Raw genomic sequence first — 22,077 nt, 5'->3', positions numbered from 1 at the left:
AGCCCCCTAATAAAATAACAAAGACCCCCAAAATAAAAAATGCCCTACCCTATTCTAAATTACTAAAGTTCAAAGCTCTTTTACCTTACCAGCCCTGAACAGGGCCCTTTGCGGGGTAAAAAAAAACATACAATACCCCCCCAACATTACAACCCACCACCCACATATCCCTAATCTAACCCAAACCCCCCTTAAATAAAGATAACACTAAGCCCCTGAAGATCATCCTACCTTGTCTTCACCTCACCGGGTATCACCGATCGGTCCTGGCTCCAAAATCTTCATCCAACCCAAGCGGGGGCTGGCGATCCATCATCCGGTGGCTGAAGAGGTCCAGAAGAGGCTCCCAAGTCTTCATCCTATCCGGGAAGAAGAGTAGATCCGGACCGGCAACCATCATCTTCCAAGCGGCATCTTCTATCTTCATCCGATGAGGACCGGCTCCATCCTGAAGACCTCCACCGCGGACCCATCTTCATCCGGCGACGTCCAACTGAAGAATGACGGTTCCTTTAAGGGACGTCATCCAAGATGGCGTCCCTCGAATTCCGATTGGCTGATAGGATTCTATCAGCCAATCGGAATTAAGGTAGGAATATTCTGATTGGCTGATGGAATCAGCCAATCAGAATCAAGTTCAATCCGATTGGCTGATCCAATCAGCCAATCAGATTGAGCTTGCATTCTATTGGCTGTTCCGATCAGCCAATAGAATGCGAGCTCAATCTGATTGGCTGATTGGATCAGGGCTGGTAAGGTAAAAGAGCTTTGAACTTTAGTAATTTAGAATAGGGTAGGGCATTTTTTATTTTGGGGGTCTTTGTTATTTTATTAGGGGGCTTAGAGTAGGTGTAATTAGTTTAAAATTGTTGTAATATTTTTCTTATGTTTGTAAATATTTTTTTATTTTTTGTAACTTAGTTCTTTTTTATTTTTTGTACTTTAGTTAGTTTATTTCATTGTAGTTATTTGTAGGTATTGTATTTAATTAATGTATTGATAGTGTAGTGTTAGGTTTAATTGTAGGTAATTGTAGGTATTTTATTTAATTAATTTAATGATAGTATAGTGTTAGGTTTAATTGTAACTTAGGTTAGGATTTATTTTACAGGTAATTTTGTAATTATTTTAACTATTTTAGCTATTAAATAGTTCTTAACTATTTAATAGCTATTATACCTGGTTAAAATAAATACAAAGTTACCTGTAAAATAAATATTAATCCTAAAATAGCTATAATATAATTATTATTTATATTGTAGCTATATTAGGATTTATTTTACAGGTAAGTATTTAGCTTTAAATAGGAATAATTTATTTAATAAGAGTTAATTAATTTCATTAGATTTAAATTATATTTAAGTTAGGGGGGTGTTAGTGTTAGGGTTAGACTTAGCTTTAGGGGTTAATACATTTATTAGAATAGCAGTGAGCTCCGGTCGGCAGATTAGGGGTTAATAATTGAAGTTAGGTGTCAGCGATGTTAGGGAGGGCAGATTAGGGGTTAATACCATTTATTATAGGGTTAGTGAGGCGGATTAGGGGTTAATAACTTTATTATGATAGCGGTGCGGTCCGCTCGGCAGATTAGGGATTAATAAGTGTAGGCAGGTGGAGGCGACGTTGTGGGGGGCAGATTAGGGGTTAATAAATATAATATAGGGGTCGGCGGTGTTAGGGGCAGCAGATTAGGGGTACATAAGGATAATGTAAGTAGCGTCGGTTTACGAAGCGGCAGATTAGGGGTTAAAAATAATATGCAGGGGTCAGCGATAGCGGGGGCGGCAGATTAGGGGTTAATAAGTGTAAGGCTAGGGGTGTTTAGACTCGGGGTACATGTTAGTTTGTTAGGTGCAGACGTAGGAAGTGTTTCCCCATAGCAAACAATGGGGCTGCGTTAGGAGCTGAACGCGGCTTTTTTGCAAGTGTTAGGTTTTTTTTCAGCTCAAACAGCCCCATTGTTTCCTATGGGGGAATCGTGCACGTTTTTGAGGCTGGCCGCGTCCGTAAGCAACTCTGGTATTGAGAGTTGAAGCTGCATTAAATATGCTCTACGCTCCTTTTTTGGAGCCTAACGCTGACATTATATGGACTCTCAATACCAGAGTTATTTTAAAGGAGCGGCCAGAAAAAAGCCAGCGTTAGCTACGCGGGTCGTTACCGACAAAACTCTAAATCTAGCCGTAAAATAGCTACAATATAACTAATAATTATATTGTAGCTATTTTAGGATTTATTTTTATTTTACAGGCAACTTTGTATTTATTTTAACTAGGTAGAATAGTTATTAAATAGTTATTAACTATTTAATAACTACCTAGCTAAGTTACAATTAAACCTAACACTACACTATCATTAAATTAATTAAATAAATTAACTACATCTACCTAAAATTAAATTAAATAAACTAAACTATAGTACAAAAAAAACAAAACACTAAATTACAGAAAATAAAAAAGAATTACAAGAAGTTTAAACTAATTACACCTAATCTAAGCCCCCTAATAAAATAATAAAGCCCCCCAAAATAAAAAAAATGCCCTACCCTATTCTAAATTACAAAGTAACCAGCTCTTTTACCAGCCCTTAAAAGGGCTTTTTGCGGGGCATTGCCCCAAAGTAATCAGCTCTTTCACCTGTAAAAAAAATACAACCCCCCCAACATTACAACCCACCACCCACATACCCCTACTCTAACCCACCCAAACCCCCCTTAAAAAAACCTAACACTAATCCCCTGAAGATCTCCCTACCTTGAGTCGGCTTCACCCAGCCGAGCCGAATTCTTTATCCAAGTGGCGCAGAAGAGGTCCTCTATCCAGCAGAAGTCTTCATCCAGGCGGCGTCTTCAATCTTCATCCATCCGGAGCGGAGCCATCTTCCAAGGAGCCGACGACGGATTGAGCTTGCATTCTATTGGCTGATTGGAACAGCCAATAGAATGCAAGCTCAATCTGATAGGCTGATTGGATCAGCCAATCGGATTGAACTTCAATCTGATTGGCTGATTGAATCAGCCAATCAGATTTTTCCTACCTTAATTCCGATTGGCTGATAGAATCCTATCAGCCAATTGGAATTTGAGGGACGCCATCTTGGATGACGTCCCTTAAAGGAACCTTCATTCATCGTTCAGTCGTCAGTTGAAGAGGATGGCTCCGCATCGGCTCCTTGGAAGATGGCTCCGCTCCGGATGGATGAAGATTGAAGACGCCACCTGGATGAAGACTTCTGCTGGATGGAGGACCTCTTCTGCACCACTTGGATGAAGAATTCGGCTCGGCTGGGTGAAGACGACTCAAGGTAGGGAGATCTTCAGGGGGTTAGTGTTAGGTTTTTTAAGGGGGGTTTGGGTGGGTTAGACTAGGGGTATGTGGGTGGTGGGTTTTAATGTTGGTGGGGTTGCATTTTTTTTACAGGTAAAATAGCTGATTACTTTGGGGCAATGCCCCTCAAAAAGGCCTTTTAAGGGCTGGTAAAAGAGCTGGTAACTTTGTAATTTAGAATAGAGTAGGGCATTTTTTTTATTTTGGGGGGCTTTATTATTTTATTAGGGGGCTTAGATTAGGTGTAATTAGTTTAAACTTCTTGTAATTCTTTTTTATTTTCTTTAATTTAGTGTTGTTTTTTTTGTACTATATATTTAATTTAATTTAATTTTAGATAATTGTATTTAATTAATTTAATTAATTTAATGATAGTGTAGTGTTAGGTGTATTTGTAACTTAGGTTAGGATTTATTTTACAGGTAATTTTGTAAGTATTTTAGCTAGGTAGTTATTAAATAGTTAATAACTATTTAATAGCTATTCTACCTAGTTAAAATAAATACAAAGTTGCCTGTAAAATAAAAATAAATCCTAAAATAGCTACAATATAATTATTAGTTATATTGTAGCTATCTTAGGGTTTATTTTATAGGTAAGTATTTAGTTTTAAATAGGAATAATTTAGTTAATAAAAGTAAGTTTTATTTAGATGTATTAAAATAATATTAAAGTTAGGGGGTGTTAGTGTTATTATTATTATTTATTATTATCAGGTATTTGTAGAGCACCAACAGTTTCCGCAGCGCTGTAAACATAGTCGGTGTACAGGATAGCTTTTGTAGGGGTCAAGTGGGTAGAGGGCCCTGCCGAGAGTTTCACTGTTGTAGTCGGCTCTTATGAAGCGATCTGTAAACAGCTGGGCCCGTAGGCTTATAATCTAAGGGGTTCAAGGGGAAAGCAATGGCGTTAGGAAAGATTAGTGTTGGTTGTAAGCATCCCTGAATAGTAGAGTTTTTAGGGAGTGCTTGAAGCTGTTAAAACTAGGGGAGAGTCTTATGGAGCGAGGCAGGGAATTCCACAAGATGGGGGCCAGTCCGGAGAAGTCCTGTAAACGGGAATGTGAGGAAGTAACAAGAGAGGAGGAGAGGAGGAGATCCTGAGCTGATCGAAGGGGACGGGAGGGAGAGTATCTAGAGACAAGTTCTGAGATGTAGGGGGGAGCAGTGCAGTTGAGAGCTTTATATGTCAGGGGGAGGATTTTATGTTTAATCCTAGAGGCAAGAGGAAGCCAGTGAAGGGATTGGCAGAGAGGTGCAGCAGATGAAGTGCGACGAGTAAGGAAGATGAGCCTGGCAGAGGCATTCATAATGGTGTTCATAATAGTTCATAATAGTTAATAATATTCATAATAGTGTTAGTGTTAGACTTAGGTTTAGGGGTTAATAAGTTTAATATAGGTGGCGTCGGGGGCCGGGAGCAGCAGTTTAGGGGTTAAACATTTAATTTAGTTGCGGTGGGGTTCGGGAGCGGCGGTTTAGGGGTTAATGAGTTTAATGTAGGTTGCGGCAGTGTAGTGGAGGGCAGGATAGGGGTTAATAACTTTAATATAGATGGCGGTGGGCTCTGGGTGTGGCGGTTTAGGGGTTAAACAATTTATTTAGTTGCTGCGGGGTCCGGGATCCGCAGGATAGGGGTTAATAACTTGAATATAGGTGGCGGCGGTGTAGTGGGGGGCAGGATAGGGGTTAATAGGTATAATGTAGGTGGTGGCAGGGTCCAGGAGCGTCAGTTTAGGGGTTAATATATTTATTATAGTTGCGGCGGGTCCAGGAGCGGCGTTTTAGGGGCTAATAACTTTATAACTTTATTTAGGTGCGGGGGGCTCCAGGAGTGGCGGTTTAGGGGGTAAAACAGTGTAGTTTAGTGTGGGTGCTTAGTGACAGGCTATCAAGAAAGTTGCGAAGAAGCCGATGAGCAGCAAGATCGATGACTGTTAGTTAACAACAGTCCGCTGCTCATCTCACTTGGTGTGCGGCTTCTTGACAGCTTTTTTTATAGCTTTGGCAAACGTATTCAGGTCCGCGGCAGCGATGGTAGGTGAGCTTAGGCGAGCGTATTGGGGCGGCGAATGCAGGTAAGTAGACGGCTTCATAACTAGAGGCCATAGAGAGCAATTGAAAAGGAAAATGTCATTAACTATTGCCTACTTTAAACTTGATTGGCTGGTTGGTCTCTTGTTTACTTAGCTTTTCTATGGAAATGCTAAAGTATTCACATTTTCAGTATAGGTAACATTTTTAATCCTATTTAATCTGAGTTTCTTATATTGTTTGATATTTGCACTGTTTTAGAGACAAGCAACTTTTTTTTACTACTTTGGAGTTTCTTTTCCCAAGCACTTTTAATTCTCTTTTGCTTTTCATGGAAATTTTAACAGACAAAAACAGCTATTTTAAATATAAAACAAGATGAATGAGCTAATTATAAGCAATTTGACACAATCTAGTGTGTACAACATATCACTGGAAACACAATACAGTACAAGGTCCCTTTAACTGAAGGTTACAGAGGGAATATTGGGATATTTGGTAGACTTGAGCTTAAAAACTTCTTTAAATACTGAGCTATTTTAAGTAAGAAAAAAAATGAATTTGCCATGAAATATCACACCATGTTGTCACATCAACATGACCAGTTATAGTTATTAGGACTGGCTGCATTTATTAGGAATGACTGCATATAATTTATTAAAAATAGAATACAAAAAATAGAATAATATTAAATTACATAATAGGGCTTGTAAGTTCATAGAGAGACAGGCACTTATCTAAATGTATAGATTTGTTCCATATGACCCGTAACAAGAAAATATTCTAATAATTACCTAATATTTACTTAGTAACTATATCAAATTAGAGGTTGGTTCTACACAGATACAAGACAATAATGAAATATCTAATATATAATATTTTGTCTTTGCCTTCGTTATTCAAAAGCAAAAGTGAAAATACATTTTGATATACATTATTGAGAACTTACCCGGCACCATTCCTGTCAGCGTTGGAGCAGAATAGCTGCCCTGTCCGGCAGGGGGGACATGCGGAGGGTATCCAGGGAGGGTTGTGCTTGCCAAATCACGACCTGAAAATCAAGCACAACAAATCACCATGTGAGAACTCACAATGCCAGGCGTGTTTTTACATCTCCCTGAACGCCAAGAGCGCTGCCAATGCATTTGTCATGACTGCACAGTGCGAATATCAAGATATCTTGATATTCCTGGCAGGGGAAGATATTATTTTCTTTATACACTGTGAAATAGCTGAGCATGAAACAGCATAGTTGAAAGAATATAATCTTTTTCAATATGATTAACCCTTTAGCTGACAAATAAAGCTGTAATACAATGCATTTTTTTCTAGCATCCAGTGGGTTAAAATGCTAGAAAATATATTCAAGAAAACTCTATCCAAATGAAAACCAATGCTGGCGGTATACTGGTATTATAAATTATTTAAAATGTGTAAGAAAAATACATCTTTTTTTAAAAATGTATGCATACTTGTAATGAATTAAATAGTAAATTAATTTTATTAAAGGGACACTGAACCCAAATGTTTTCTTTCATGATTCAGATAGAGCATGCAATTTTAATCAACCTTCTAATTTACTTCTATTATCAATTTTTCTTCGTTCTTTTGCTATCTAGAAGGCATCTAAGCTAAGGAGCCAGCAAATTTTAGGTTCAGAACCATGGACAGCATTTTTTTATTGGTGCTGTTCAATCAGCAAGGACGACCCAGGTTGTTCACCAAAAATGGGCCAGCATCTAAACTTACATTCTTGCTTTTCAAATAAACATACCAGGAGAATGAAGACAATTTGATAATAGGAGTAAATTAGAAAGTTGCTTAAAATTGCATGTTCTGTCTGAATCACAAAAGAAAAAAAATTGGGTTTGGTGTCCCTTTAAGTAAACAAATTGTAAACTGAGTGTTAGATGGAAGTATGAACTGTCTGTTTTTTGTTTTTTTAGACTTTTTTTTACATTTATTTTCCCATCCCCTCTTGAGATTTTTACCTCCCCCTCACACCAGGTTGTTAATAACAGTGATCATTATAGTTAATGTTTTCTATGTTGTCCAGAGAATTGGTTGTCAATACTTTTCTTGCTCTGAGCATTATGGTGAATAAAAATTTGACAATTTAAATATTACAAATAATAGGTTTCCATCATCCAATCAGTTGTTCATAAATGAAGAGAGGCCCAAGAGTAGTCTAGCAAACTTTTAGGGGATACAAAATGTACAAATAGAGATTTAATGGGACAGTCAACACCAACATTTTTGTTGTTTAAAAAGAAAGATAATCCATTTATTACTAGTGAAGCTGCGAATAGTTCGCCGGCGAATAGTTCCCGGCGAACATAGCATGTTCGCGTTCGCCACGGATGGCGAACATATGAGATGTTCGGTCCACCCCCTATTCTTTATCATTGAGTAAACTTTGACCCTGTACCTCACAGTCAGAAGACACATTACAGCCAATCAGCAACAGACCCTCCCTCCCAAACCCTCCCACCTCCTGGACAGCATCCATTTTAGATTCATTTGGAAGCTGCATTCTTAGTGAGAGGAGGGACAGTGTAGCTGCTGCTCATTTAATAGGGAAATCGATAGCTAGGCTAGTGTATTCAGTGTCCACTACAGTCCTGAAGGCCTCATCTGATATCTGCTGTAAGGACAGCACCCCAAAAAGCCCTTTTTAGGGCTAGAACATCAGTCTGCTTTTTTTTTTATCCTGTGTAATCTAATTGCAGTTGCCTGCCTGCCTGCCAGCGTGTGTGTCATGCTCACAGCGTATACTGTGCCCACTTGCCCAGTGCCACCACTCATATCTGGTGTAACAGTAGTGTACATTTAAAAAAAACAACACTTTTTTGACTGTGAAATAATAGCAGACAGCTGCCAGTACCCAAGATGGCCGCCAATAAGGCAGATGGGGAGGGTTAGAGAGCTGTTTTGGGGGGGATCAGGGAGGTTGGGGGCTAAGGGGGGATGCTACACCACAGCATATGTAAATATGCTAAAAAAACTGTAAAAACCTTTTATTTTAGTACTGGCAGACTTTCTGCCAGTACTTAAGATGGCGGGGACAATTGTGGGGTGGGGGAGGGAAGGGAGCTGTTTGGGAGGGATCAGGGGGTCTGATGTGTCAGGAGGGAGGCTGATCTCTACACTAAAGCTAAAATTAACCCTGCAAGCTCCCTACAAACTACCTAATTAACCCCTTCACTGCTAGCCATAATACACGTGTGATGCGCAGCAGCATTTAGCAGCCTTCTAATTACCAGAAAGCAACTCCAAAGTCATATATGTCTGCTATTTCTGAACAAAGGGGATCCCAGAGAAGCATTTACAACCATTTGTGCCATAATTGCCCAAGCTGTTTGTAAATAATTTCAGTGAGAAACCTAAAATTGCAAAAAAAAATTATTTTTTTTTAAATTTGATCGCATTTGGCGGTGAAATGGTGGCATGAAATATACCAAAATGGGCCTAGATAAATACTTTGGGTTGTCTACTACACTACACTTAAGCTAAAATTAACTCTACAAGCTGCCTACATGCTCCCTAATTAACCCCTTCACTGCTGGGCATAAAACATGTGTGGTGCGCAGTGGCATTTAGCAGCCTTCTAATTACCAAAAAGCAACGCCAAAGCCATATAAGTCTGCTATTTCTGAACAAAGGGGATCCCAGAGAAGCATTTACAACCATTTATGCCATAATTGCATAAGTTGTTTGTAAATAATTTCTGTGAGAAACCTAAAGTTTGTGAAAAAGTGAACAATTTTTTTTTATTTGATCACATTTGGAGGTGAAATAGTGGCATTAAATATACCAAAATGGGCCTAGATCAATACTTTGGGTTGTCTACTACACTACACTTAAGCTAAAATTAACTCTACAAGCTGCCTACATGCTCCCTAATTAACCCCTTCACTGCTGGGCATAAAACACGTGTGGTGCGCAGTGGCATTTAGCAGCCTTCTAATTACCAAAAAGCAACACCAACGCCATATAAGTCTGCTATAATGGCATGTCTGGCACACAGTGTTGGGGCAAGGGTCCATCTGACCACTGATACCTGGTCTGCAACGCAGGGCAGGTATATCCCCTACACTGTGCACTGTGAAACGGGCATAACCCTTACACTACCTGATCGATACAACATCATACCTGATGTTTTAAAGCACGTTATTCCAAACAATTTAGGAATGTTAGGTGATTTATGCCCTTTATGGATTAAAACCAGACTCTGCATCAACTATGTAATTTTCCATGGGAGTTTTGCCATGGATCCCTCTCCGGCATGCCACAGTCCAGGTGTTAGTCCCCTTGAAACAACTTTTCCATCACTATTGTGGCCAGAAAGAGTCCCTGTGGGTTTTAAAATTCGTCTGCCTATTGAAGTCTATGGCGGTTCGCCCGGTTCCCAGGTTTGCTGGTTCGCGAACATTTGCGGCAGTTCGCGTTCTCTGTTCGCGAACCCAAATTTTTAGGTTCGCAACATCACTATTTATTACCCATTCTCCAGATTTGCATAACCAACACTGTTATAGAAATACACTTTTTACCTCTGTTATTATCTTGTATCTAAGCCTCTGCAGACTGCCCCCTTATTTCAGTTATTTTGACAGACTTGCATTTTAGCCAATCAGTGCTCACTGCATGAGCTCAATGTTATCTATATATACATATATATATATATATATATATATATATATATATATATATATATATATATATATATATATATATATATATATATATATATTCTTGTTAATATGTGTTGATGTCAAATATAAATATTCATAGCAAATCTAAAATTAGTTGAATTTCTACATAAAAATAATTTCATAATTGGCCAAATTCTTTAAAATAAAATAAGATTGTACATAGCACATACAAATTCTGAATTATTTGTTAATGTTTTAGCATATTATCCTTTTGTTCTAAAATGATGTCATAATTAAGTGTACTGCTGCTCTTTTTTATATATAATTAAAAAAAACACCATAAGATACCTGTGCCTGTGTTTTGCACTTTTTTTCATCGAATGATTTCTTAACAATACCTGTTTTGTCAATGTGTTTTTCCAGTGATAACAATCCCAGAATGCTTATGCAATTAATATTATTGAAGCTCAAAATTCTTACCTCCCAAAAACAGCATAAATTCTTTATCTACTTTGTTAACCTCCCACAATGGCATCACCAAGAGGGCATAGAGGCACTTGCCTCCCTAGTATGATGCCCCCCCCCAACTATGATCATCCTTCACCACCAGTTTAATCAGGCTCCACCTAAAACTGGCCACCAAACACTGCCCATGAACCACCTGACCTCTCCCTTGTCACGGCCCCCACCCACAAAATCACTGTTTTGCTTAAAGCAAGTGCCTCCAGCCTGTAGACACCACTAATCTCCCAGTTACCTAATCCAAAACCGAATACTAAAATGGCAATTTTGTGGGTTTAGTAATGAAATCACAGTTTGAAAGACCTGTTTGTTGATTAATTCCTTTTAATTGTGTGTACTGATGCTAATAGGTGACGTATGTGCAATTAATCTGCTTTCATAGAGATGTATGTATGTCTTTGTAATAGATTTATACTGGGGCACTAGCTGTATAATGGGCATGTGTGTTTCTCGAGTTATCAGTTTTACTAATTTTAACCAGTATAAAAGTGCTTATTTTTCATTTTTTGAACTTTAATTGATTAAGCCAGTAACGTTTGTATCTGGTTGGTGATGTTATTTTTGAATCCCATACAATATGAGGGGGATATTTAATTGTGTTTTGGTCATGCACAAAGTAAGTGTTCCATTTAAAAACTTTTGAAGTATTCATTAAATAAAAAAGTGTTGTTGGTGTTTATCAAGTATTTTAGCAGTGGAATTCGATAAGTGAACATTGTCACTGTAAATGTGTTACATATTACAAATTTAGATTGTGATCAGAAAAACAAGACCGGTACATGTTAAGTATAGGGCCATTTATCTTTATAACACTATAAAAAGATGTTGCTGATAAACAATTAAATAGTCTGCTTGAGATGATGTCAATGCCCAAAAGTGCTCATATGCAGCCGTGAACTTGCCAAAAATTATGAAACAAAAGAACACAATCAACCCCAATGTGTTTTGTAGTTACTTAAAATTAAACTTTCATGATTCAGATAGAGCACACACTTTTAAACAACTTTCCAGTTCACATCCATTATCTAAATATGCACAGTATTTTTATATACGCACTTGCTCCTACTGAGCATGTGCGAGATTCACAGAATTTACATATATGCATTTTGATTGGCTGATGGCTGTCACATGTTATAAAAAATATATTACTCGTGAGATTCAAACTAAGTGCTTTTGAATTGTCTTTTTATTATGCATTTATTGATTATGCTTTTCTACTTTTTTAAGTGGTCTTTTAAACATGTTTTTGTTTTGCATTACATATTATTCTAAGGTTTCCTTTAGATATATGCTTGTGAATACAGGTACAGAAAAAAATAACAATGCTATCTTTAAAAAAAAACTAATTTCATCATTAAAGGGACAAAAAGTGCAAAAAGAAATGCTCTTAAATGTAAGCACATTTTATTTTTGCAATATTGCTTGCATATAACGGTGCTTATCCCCTGCAAAGTCAGCTTCAGAGCAGCAATGCACTACCGCAGGCTAGCTGATCACGAGTCATTGACAATATGTGTATGTGTGTAGCCATTAATCACCACCTATGTGCATCTCTTCTCTTGAGCAGATTTTAACTATGTGTTTAACAACTTTGCAGGAGTAACCATATGCAAATAACAGAGCAATAATACAAATCTCTACTATATTAGAACATTTTCTTTAATTAAGTGGATATTTTTGCTACACATGGTTGTCACATTTGAGGTTGTCACTGGGGTCTGTAGTTTTTTTTAAGAGCAATACACATGGTTTTATATAGAAAATAGCATGATTTTTATAACAGATGAAATTAACCACAAGGCTAAGCATTAATTGCCACATAAACATCATTAAAATTAATTTAAAGCTCAAGTTAGAGTTTTCTGTTATACCACTGTCAAAGGAAAATGCAAATAGCCCTTTTGGGAAGAATATAAGATTCCTTAATTGTTCTTAGTAAGTAGAAATTACAGAATGCCTGAAGTTAGGCTTGTTAACCTAAACATAGAAATGCTAATTTTTCTGAAAATAAAAAGTTCTAACTCTAAAACATTTTGTCCATATATATGAAGAAAGAGACTATATACTCTAGCTTAAATAGACATAGATGGACAAAATCAAGCTGCCATGACTTAGATACAGCATATAATTGAGCTGAATCTTGGCTTCCTTCCATGAGGGTAAACTGAAGTATGCCTCAGGTTTGTGCCCATGTCTTGAGCATTGTTTGACAACAGTTTGTGCAGCAATTATATACTAGTAACCTGATGAAGAAAGCTACAGTAAGTAGTCCTGAGTGGCAGTGGTTGCTACCCACAGATCTGATATAATTTATTAATTCTCACAAACAGTTTAAAGTCCTACACAAAGAGATCAAGAAAAAATGTTTATTAAACATTACTTCTATACAGCACTAGCTTACCATAGAGTTTTACCCTAGAGTGACTGAAGCAATTGCACTCTAAAGCTCCCTTTATGGGTTGCTTGTTTAACATTGCTACATTAGCAGGAAGAATGTATATTTTAGGTCCAGCATTTTAGGTATAGTACCCTGGATAGCACTTGCTTATTGGTGGCTACATTTAGCCACCAATCAGCAAGCGCTACCCAGGTGCTGAACAAAAAATGGTCCGGTTCCTAAGCTTTATATTCCTGCTTTCAAATAAAGATAGCAAGAGAACTAAACATTTTTTCATAATAGGAGTAAATTAGAACGCATATTCTATCTGAATCATTAAAAAAAAAATTGGGTTTAGTATCCCTTTAACTGTACGTTACCACTATCCATTAATAAAAATACCCCATCAAAATGTTCAAACAGCACTTTTCAAAAGGCTTTATAAAAACTATAGATAAAAAAGGAAAAACAAATTAAACCGAGTTAGCTGTGATCCCTTTTTATGTTTTTTAATGAGCTATACCAAGAAATATTGCTCACAAGATACCTTCACATACGTAATAAATAATATACAAGGTATAGCACTGAGTGAATACTCAATATTTATTTATTTATTTATTTTATTATTATTATTATTATTATTATTATTATTATTATTATTATTATTATTATTATATCATTCTTTTAATAAAAATTAATACTTCAACCTATAACAATTGTTTATTGCATTAGAAAATTATAACAATTACAAAACACAATCACAGACAACACAGATACAAAAATAAATAGCAACCCCTAACTAACGGCTAGATTACGAGTTTTGCGGTATGAGTGAAAAAGCGGCGTTAAGGCTCGTTTTCACGACCGCTGGTATTACGAATTTTGCAGGGTTAGGGGCACCGCACACTTTTTTGGCCGTAACGCAACATAACCACCGCAGCTTTTAAAAAGTCCTTTTTCAATGGGAGTTCCTTTGCGCCGATATTACGAGTTTGCCTGTCCGGCCAAAAAGTGAGCAGTACAGCCTAAAACTACAAGATTCATACCGTAAACTGAAAGTCAGTAGTTATGAGTTTTACGCTACAAAGCCGTGCCATAAAACTCATAACTAAAGTGCTAAAAAGTACACTAAAACCCATAAACTACCTATTAACCCCTAAACCGAGGCCCTCCCGCATCGCAAACACTAAAATAAAATTATTAACCCCTAATCTGCCGCTCCGGACATCACCGCCACTATAATAAACATATTAACCCCTAAACCGCCGCACTCCCGCATCACAAACACTAGTTAAATATTATTAACCCCTAATCTGCCGCCACCTACATTATACTTATTAACCCCTATTCTGCCGCCCCCAATGTGACCGTCACCTACATTACAGTTATTAACCCCTAATCTGCCGCCACTGCCGCCACCTACATTATACTTATTAACCCCTAATCTGCCGCCCCTAACATCGCCGCCACCTACCTACATTTATTAACCCCTAATCGTCCACCCCCAACGTCGCCACCACTATACTAACGTTATTAACCCCTAACCCTAAGTCTAACCCTAACCCTAACCCCCACTAACTTTAATGTAATAAATCTAAATAAAACCTACTATTAATAACTAAATAATTCCTATTTAAAACTAAATACTTACCTGTAAAATAAACCCTAAGCTAGCTACAATATAACTAATAGTTTCATTGTATCTAGCTTAGGTTTTATTTTTATTTCACAGATAAGTTTGTATTTATTATAACTAGGTAGACTAGTTAGTAAATAGTTATTAACTATTTATTAACTACCTAGCTAAAATAACTACAAATTTACCTGTAAAATAAAACCTAACCTGAGTACACTAAAACCCATAAACTACCTATTAACCCCTAAACCGAGGCCCTCCCGCATCGCAAACACTAAAATAAAATTATTAACCCCTAATCTGCCGCTCCGGACATCACCGCCACTATAATAAACATATTAACCCCTAAACCGCCGCACTCCCGCATCGCAAACACTAGTTAAATATTATTAACCTCTAATCTGCCGCCACCTACATTATACTTATTAACCCCTAATCTGCCGCCCCCAATGTGACCGTCACCTACATTACAGTTATTAACCCCTAATCTGCCGCCACTGCCGCCACCTACATTATACTTATTAACCCCTAATCTGCCGCCCCTAACATCGCCGCCACCTGCCTACATTTATTAACCCCTAATCGTCCGCCCCCAACGTCGCCACCACTATACTAAATTTATTAACCCCTAACCCTAAGTCTAACCCTAACCCCCACTAACTTTAATGTAATAAATCTAAATAAAACCTACTATTAATAACTAAATAATTCCTATTTAAAACTAAATACTTACCTGTAAAATAAACCCTAAGTTAGCTACAATATAACTAATAGTTACATTGTATCTAGCTTAGGTTTTATTTTTATTTCACAGATAAGTTTGTATTTATTTTAACTAGGTAGACTGGTTAGTAAATAGTTATTAACTATTTATTAACTACCTAGCTAAAATAACTACAAATTTACCTGTAAAATAAAACCTAACCTGAGTTACACTAAGACCTAACCTTACACTACAATTAAATAAATTACATTAATTAAATACAATTAACTAAATTACAAAAACTAACAAACACTAAATTACACAAAATAAAAAAGAAATGATCAAATATTTAAACTAATTACACCTAATTTAATAGCCCTATCAAAATAAAAAAGCCCCCCCAAAATTAAAAAAAAACCCTAGCCTAAACTAAACTGCCAAAAGCCCTTAAAAGGGCCTTTGTGGAAAGAAATCAGCTCTTTTACCTGTAAAAAAAAAATACAAACACCCCCCAACAGTAAAACCCACCACCCACACAACAAAACCCCCCAAATAAAATCCTAACTAAAAAAATCTAAGCTCCCCATTGCCCTGAAAAGAGCATTTGGATGGGCATTGGCCTTAAAGGGCATTTAGCTCTTTTTTCCGCCCAAACCCTAAGCTAAAAATAAAACCCACCCAATAAACCCTTAAAAAAAACTTAACACTAACCCCTGAAGATCCACTTACAGTTTTTGAAGACCCGACATCCATCCTCAATGAATCCGGGAAAAGTCTTCATCCAAGCGGCAAGAAGTCCTTAATGAATCCGGGAGAAGTCTTCCTCCAAGCGGCAAGAAGTCCTTAATGAAGCCGGGAGAAGTCTTCATCCAAGCGGCAAGAAGTGGTCCTCCAGACGGGCAGAAGTCTTCATCCAGACGGCATCTTCTATCTTCATCCTTCCGACACGGAGCAGCTCCATCTTCAAGACATCCGGCGCAGAGCATCCTCTTCAATCGACGGCTCTTTCAGAATGAAGGTTCCTTTAAGGGATGTCATCCAAGATGTTAGGGGCGGCAGATTAGGGGTAATAAATTTAGGTAGATGGTGGCGGTGGCGGGGGCTTGCAGATTAGAGGTTAATAAGTGTAATGTAGGTGGCCGCGTTGTCAGGGGCGGCAGATTAGGGGTTAATAAGTGTAATGTAGGTGTTGGCGATATCGGGGGCGGCAGATTAGGGGTGTTTAGACTCGGGGTTTATGTTAGGGTGTTAGGTGTAAACATAAATTTTGCTTCCCCATAGGAATCAATGGGGCTGCGTTAGGGAGCTTTACGCTCCTTTATTGCAGGTGTTAGGCTTTTCTTAGCCGGCTCTCCCCATTGATGTCTATGGGGAAATCGTGCACAAGCATGTAAAACCAGCTCACCGCAGCTCACCGCAATGCTGGTATTGGATTGCGGTATGGAGCTCAATTTTGCTTTACGTTGCAATATTGCCTGCTAACGCCGGGTTTTTGAAAACCTGTAATACCAGCGCTGTAGGTAAGTGAACGGTGACAATAACTTGCAAGTTAGTACCGAGCAGCTCTTACCGCAAAACTCGTAATCTAGCCGTAATGTATTAATAAGACAATCATTTCATATAGTGAAGATGTTGGTAAACAAGAAATATAAAATGAGAGATGATTATTATTATTTTCAGTAGGGTTTTGTTTAATGTAGTTTTATAGTATCCTTACAAATACTAAATCAGAATTACTGTTTAATTTCTACAATATTCTATATTTTTGCTTCTTTCTCTGACAATCATTTTACTGTTATATATATTATTTTCTAATAATATATACATAACTTTAATTAACCAGGCAATATATCTTCAGAACAAATTAACCCAATAGTCCCTGACTGCTGGGATAATTTGCAGGCCGATGCCAGCTTCCTACATCTAAATATTATCTTGACATAAAGGCACTGGTTGTATTTCCTGTAATGACTGCCTGGAACTATGAAGTATGGTATTTACAATGCTCCCTGTGCACCATGGGAATCTTAGGTTGTAATATTTCTGGATACATAAAGAAAATAACTGCTTCAGGTTACTTTCTACAATTTGTTTCCACACATTTTATAATTATACAAATACATCACAAAGTTACCTACAATTTGTAATCATTTTATTAGCTTGTATATTCTCTTTTAGCATTTGGGGATGAGATCTCTGAACCCTTTTTTAAGTGTAGCAGGTAATGCCACAGGTGTGGGCATGAAATCTGTAACGAGGCATAGCATTCACAGAGGGCATTTGGGTCAGGCAGAGCAGGTCTTAAATTAAATATTGATAAGCATAACACAATTATCCAACATGTTTAAGGAGTTGCATGAAATTAGTGGCCAGGAAAATGTTTCAAATGGGGATTCTCAGATTTTTAAACAAAAAACAAAAAACAAAGCATCTATATTGAATACCAGAAATGCTATTTTCTTGTATATAAACCATAATATGTAAATTACCATAAGTGAACTAAAATATTGTTACCCGACTCATACAAAGGTACATTTTTTTCTATGTAAAGACAAACACATACAAATGGAGCTTGTGTAAAGGAAGGTCTAATGTATTGCTGCTGAGTGATCTGAACTCTCAATGTATTTTTTTTCTCAATATGCAGTAAAATAAGCCAAGCAGATCACATAAAATTTAAATGCCCATGTTGTTAGATTGCAATCAGTTAATGTGCAGTCAGTAGCACCTGCAGTGCGCGCGTAGTGAGACAATATCTAACTTTGATTTTTACAGCAATAACACTGTAAATAGATATCAGCTTCCATTCTCAATGTAGAAGAACAGGTGCTTTTTTTCAAAGGTTACTTTTTTAAAAATGTAATAATTTCTCTAAGAGATAGCAGTAAACTTAGAATAATGGTTATTTTTTTATGCTTTATGTAATACAACTGAACAAAAACTAATATATTTTTTACTCATTTATATTATGGTCCATATAATAAGTTGTATATAAATTAAATGGACAGTACGCTTAGGAATTTAATGTTATATGCACAATTTAATGCAGGGTTAATTTATTAAGATACTTTTAATTCATTTAGGCTACAATTATGCATTATTTGGTAGGTAGTCTGAGGGGAAAAAAAAAGAAATGATCAAGTCTTCTGAGTGTTTGTTATTATTTTTGTACTGATAAAGTTTGGAAATCATTTGACTCAATTGGCCAGTACATGGTGTTTACTCCATTATTTTAGTTTAGCATTAACCCACCAAAGTCAAGTCTATGCCAAACCCAGTAGACTGATTCTCCTATTTGTCCAGACAAGAACATTTTTAATAATGTTGTGAATTTTGTTCACTCATGGAAAGACGCTGCCTTTATAGATGCTGTTCCTGTCCCTAATCCAATAATGGGAAATCAGAGCAATTTGAAATTTTGAAACATGGAAGATTACTTCATAAAAGTTGCTGTGTGATAATAACCCAGAAAAAAAACACATTCAATATCTCCCTGCTGAAAATGATAAATCAACCTTTTAATCATGCAGTTTGCTGAGTGCTATAATTATGTCTATTTCTATTACCATAACATTTGCTCATGTTCAGAAGATTTTTACGTTTTTCCTATTACATACTTTCTATATATGCCTAAAACATTAAGGGCTAGATCTGAGTGATAAGGGGATTATCGCCAGGATTTGCGCTTATTGGGCTTACCATTCGTATTAAGTGCGTTGGAGCCCTTTACAGTAAATACATAGTTAAAACCTGTATTAAATATGAATATTGCACAAGTGTGCATTTTTTTTCTATTACTTTGTATTTGATACTGAGTCACGTCATACTATACCAGGAGCATCCTCTTGTGCGCTTGTCCATCTTCTCCCTTTTTTTAGAATTATTTTGGAGGATCCTCATCTTGAGGGTAATCTTTATAGTGGACTAAGCTGCAGAGAATTGGGGCGCAGTGGAATTTGTCCCAGGGACATTGAGAAACATAACACCTGTGGACTATCCAACAGCTTTAAATATATGAACTGGGTCAGTGGTGTTGTATATACTTCCCTTTGTCTATATATTATTGAATTATCATATATAGTATTTAGTGTATATTAGTTAAGACCTGTATCTATTCTCATATTATATATATATATATATATATATATATATATATATATATATATATATTTAATTTTTAAAGTAGACAATCCAAGGTATTGATCTAGGCCCATTTTTGGTATTTTTCCCCATTTCACTGCCAAATGCGATCATATAAAAAAAATCGCTAACTTTTCACAAACTTTGGGTTTCTCACTGAAATTATTTACATACCGCTTGTGCAATCATGACAAAAATGATTGTAAAAACTTCTCTGGGGTTCCCTTTGTTCAGAAATAGCAGACATTCATTGCTTTTCCATTGCTTTTTGGTTATTAGAAGGCCGCTAATTGCAGCTGCACACCACACTTCTATTATAACTGGCAGTGAAGGGAATCATCAGGTAGCTTGTAAGGTTAATTTAACTGTAGTATAGAGATTACCCTCCCACCTTGCATCTCCCACCCCCTGATCCCTCCCAAACAGCTCCCCACCCCACCCACACTCATCCCCACAATCTTAGGTACTGGCAGACAGACTGCCAGTATGCTGTTTAGGTTTTATTTTATTTATTATTTATTTTATTATTAATATTTTTTTTGCAGTGCAGGGATCCTCCTTAGAAAGTTTAAAGTTGCATGCTGTATCTGAATCATGAAAAACAGGGTTTCATATCCCTTTAATTATTCTTCCTGAAAGTGGTAAGCCTTAGGGCCCCATACACAAGGACTTCCTTGTGCAAAGCCATTCCCTGCTCTCACAACAGCTCAGGGCTTGTCAATTATCCTGAACGAATGAACCTCAGAGGTGAAAGAGAGGGTAAGAAGGAGAAGGCTCAAAATGGCATCCGTTGCTTTGTTCATTAAGCCCATAATGTAGTCTGGTTTTTTTTTAATAGATAGAACATCATGGGTAACATTCAACGAGATACAATTTTGTTTCATACCACATCCTCTTCAGCTCAGTATAAGTTTGTATCACCTACAATATGAAAGATCAAATAAAATAGATTCCCAATTTACAATAGTAAATCCAATTTCATGTGTGACAGGAAGGCTCGGAGGTAGTATTTGATCATTTCTGAAAACTACAGCAGCTACTGTAAGATTCAATGACAAAAGAACTGGAATTTAAACTTTGCAGTGCAGCAGCTCTTTGACAGATAAAGCTTTGGAGATTTTAGGCTCCATTTACTTCTCAATCTAATTTTGTCCTTCGATGCACATTATGCTTGAAATGAGATCTCATGTGGCTTGATCAGTGTTCTTAACACAAGAAGAGCCAATACAGTCACCTCTATTGTTGTTGTATTTCAATAACACAGCGATACTTTTAATAAGAGGAACACAGCATGCCGTGAAATAAAGTCACCTGCGATTATGTGTAGATGAGCGAGTTCTACTAAACCTAAACTAAGATTCATGAGCCATGTTTTCTGTGTACATATTGCTTTTTAAAGGGGCATTGTACTGTAAAATGCCTTCCTCTTTAATGTGTTTCTATTGATCCATTTTACCTGCTGGACACTAATAAGTGTTTGCAAAAGCTTCTTTAACTTTATTTTGTCGTGCAAAATAGCTGTTTTAGCCTGTTGAAACTGCAACCTACATTGAAAATATGAATATCGTATTCTCTGTAGAAAAGCTATGTAAACATGAGCAGCAATAGAAATTAACATCCCAGTGGGGGTAGGATATTGAGATTTTTTTATCTGAAATAGCTGGTTTTGCTCATCGATCATCCAGCAATAATTAGTATTTAAAAAGCTAACTTTGAGGCTTTGCCTATATACAGAGGGATAACATGCTCTTTCTATGGGGTCAGACCATTTAAATGAACATGTCCTTGTGAACAATAGATGATAATATTAATTAGCAAAACCCATACATTTAATACTCTGCAGCAGGTTTAAAGGGTCACCAAAGTCATAATTAAACTTTCATTATTCAAATAGAACATGCAGTTGTAAAAGTTCCTTTTGAGGGAGGCTGCCCTAAACATAGACATGCTGGATTAATAAAACAAACTAAAATATTGTCTTAACCCCATAAGCAAGCCAATTATATAATATCCCAGATCATTAAAACGCCCATGCACATGTATACCATTTAAAGACATACAATCCCCTTAACTAAAATAAATAAATAAATAATAATTCTCAAATTATGCTTTAAAAGTTATAAAGCATTATGTTCAATGTAATCATAATGGTTTATAAGCTAATATTAAAATAGAAAGTGATTTACTAACGTGATCAGTTCCAGATTTACAGCTGTCTTGCAAATTGACATTAAGAGAACTGAAAATTCAAGAGAAAGCTGGTCATATCTGGTTACTGATTGAACTAGTCATTTGCAGTGGTTCAAACTGTCACACGTTTTGCGGGACTGTCCCAAAATCGGATCTCAGTCACGCTTCCCTTTCTGTGTGTCCCTTGATATACTCATTGGCAGATGACTGCTGCATAGTTTGCAGTGATGATAGCACACTAGCAGCCTAATTTAAAGGGACATAAAACCCAAATTTTATCTTTTATTATTCAGACAGAGAATACAATTTTAAAAAAAGATTCCAATTTACATCTGTTAACAAATTTGCTTTGTTCTCATGTTATTCTTTATTGAAGAGATATCTGGATAGGTAGCGTGCACATTTCTGAAGCGCTACATGGCATGAAATAGTGCTGCCAGCTAGGGCTTTTGCTAATGTATAACATTGTTGCAAACCTGTTGCCATATAGTACTGCAG

The 22,077-nt window shown here is 36.7% G+C and overlaps 1 protein-coding gene across 1 annotated transcript in view; it reads right to left on the bottom strand.

Annotated features, from left to right (window-relative positions):
* Window positions 1-22,077, bottom strand: part of PAX5 (paired box 5) — a 328,473-nt gene that overhangs the window by 74,171 nt on the left and 232,225 nt on the right. Inside the window, 1 exon segment of the mRNA XM_053700643.1 lies at window positions 6,309-6,410. Within this exon segment, the coding sequence (XP_053556618.1) occupies window positions 6,309-6,410 (102 nt within the window).

Source organism: Bombina bombina, chromosome 2 (genome assembly GCF_027579735.1).
Source record: "Bombina bombina isolate aBomBom1 chromosome 2, aBomBom1.pri, whole genome shotgun sequence".
Taxonomy (NCBI): Eukaryota; Metazoa; Chordata; class Amphibia; order Anura; family Bombinatoridae; genus Bombina; species Bombina bombina.
Note: the sequence above shows the minus strand (reverse complement) of the source record. Positions and strands in the feature narration are given on the sequence as shown.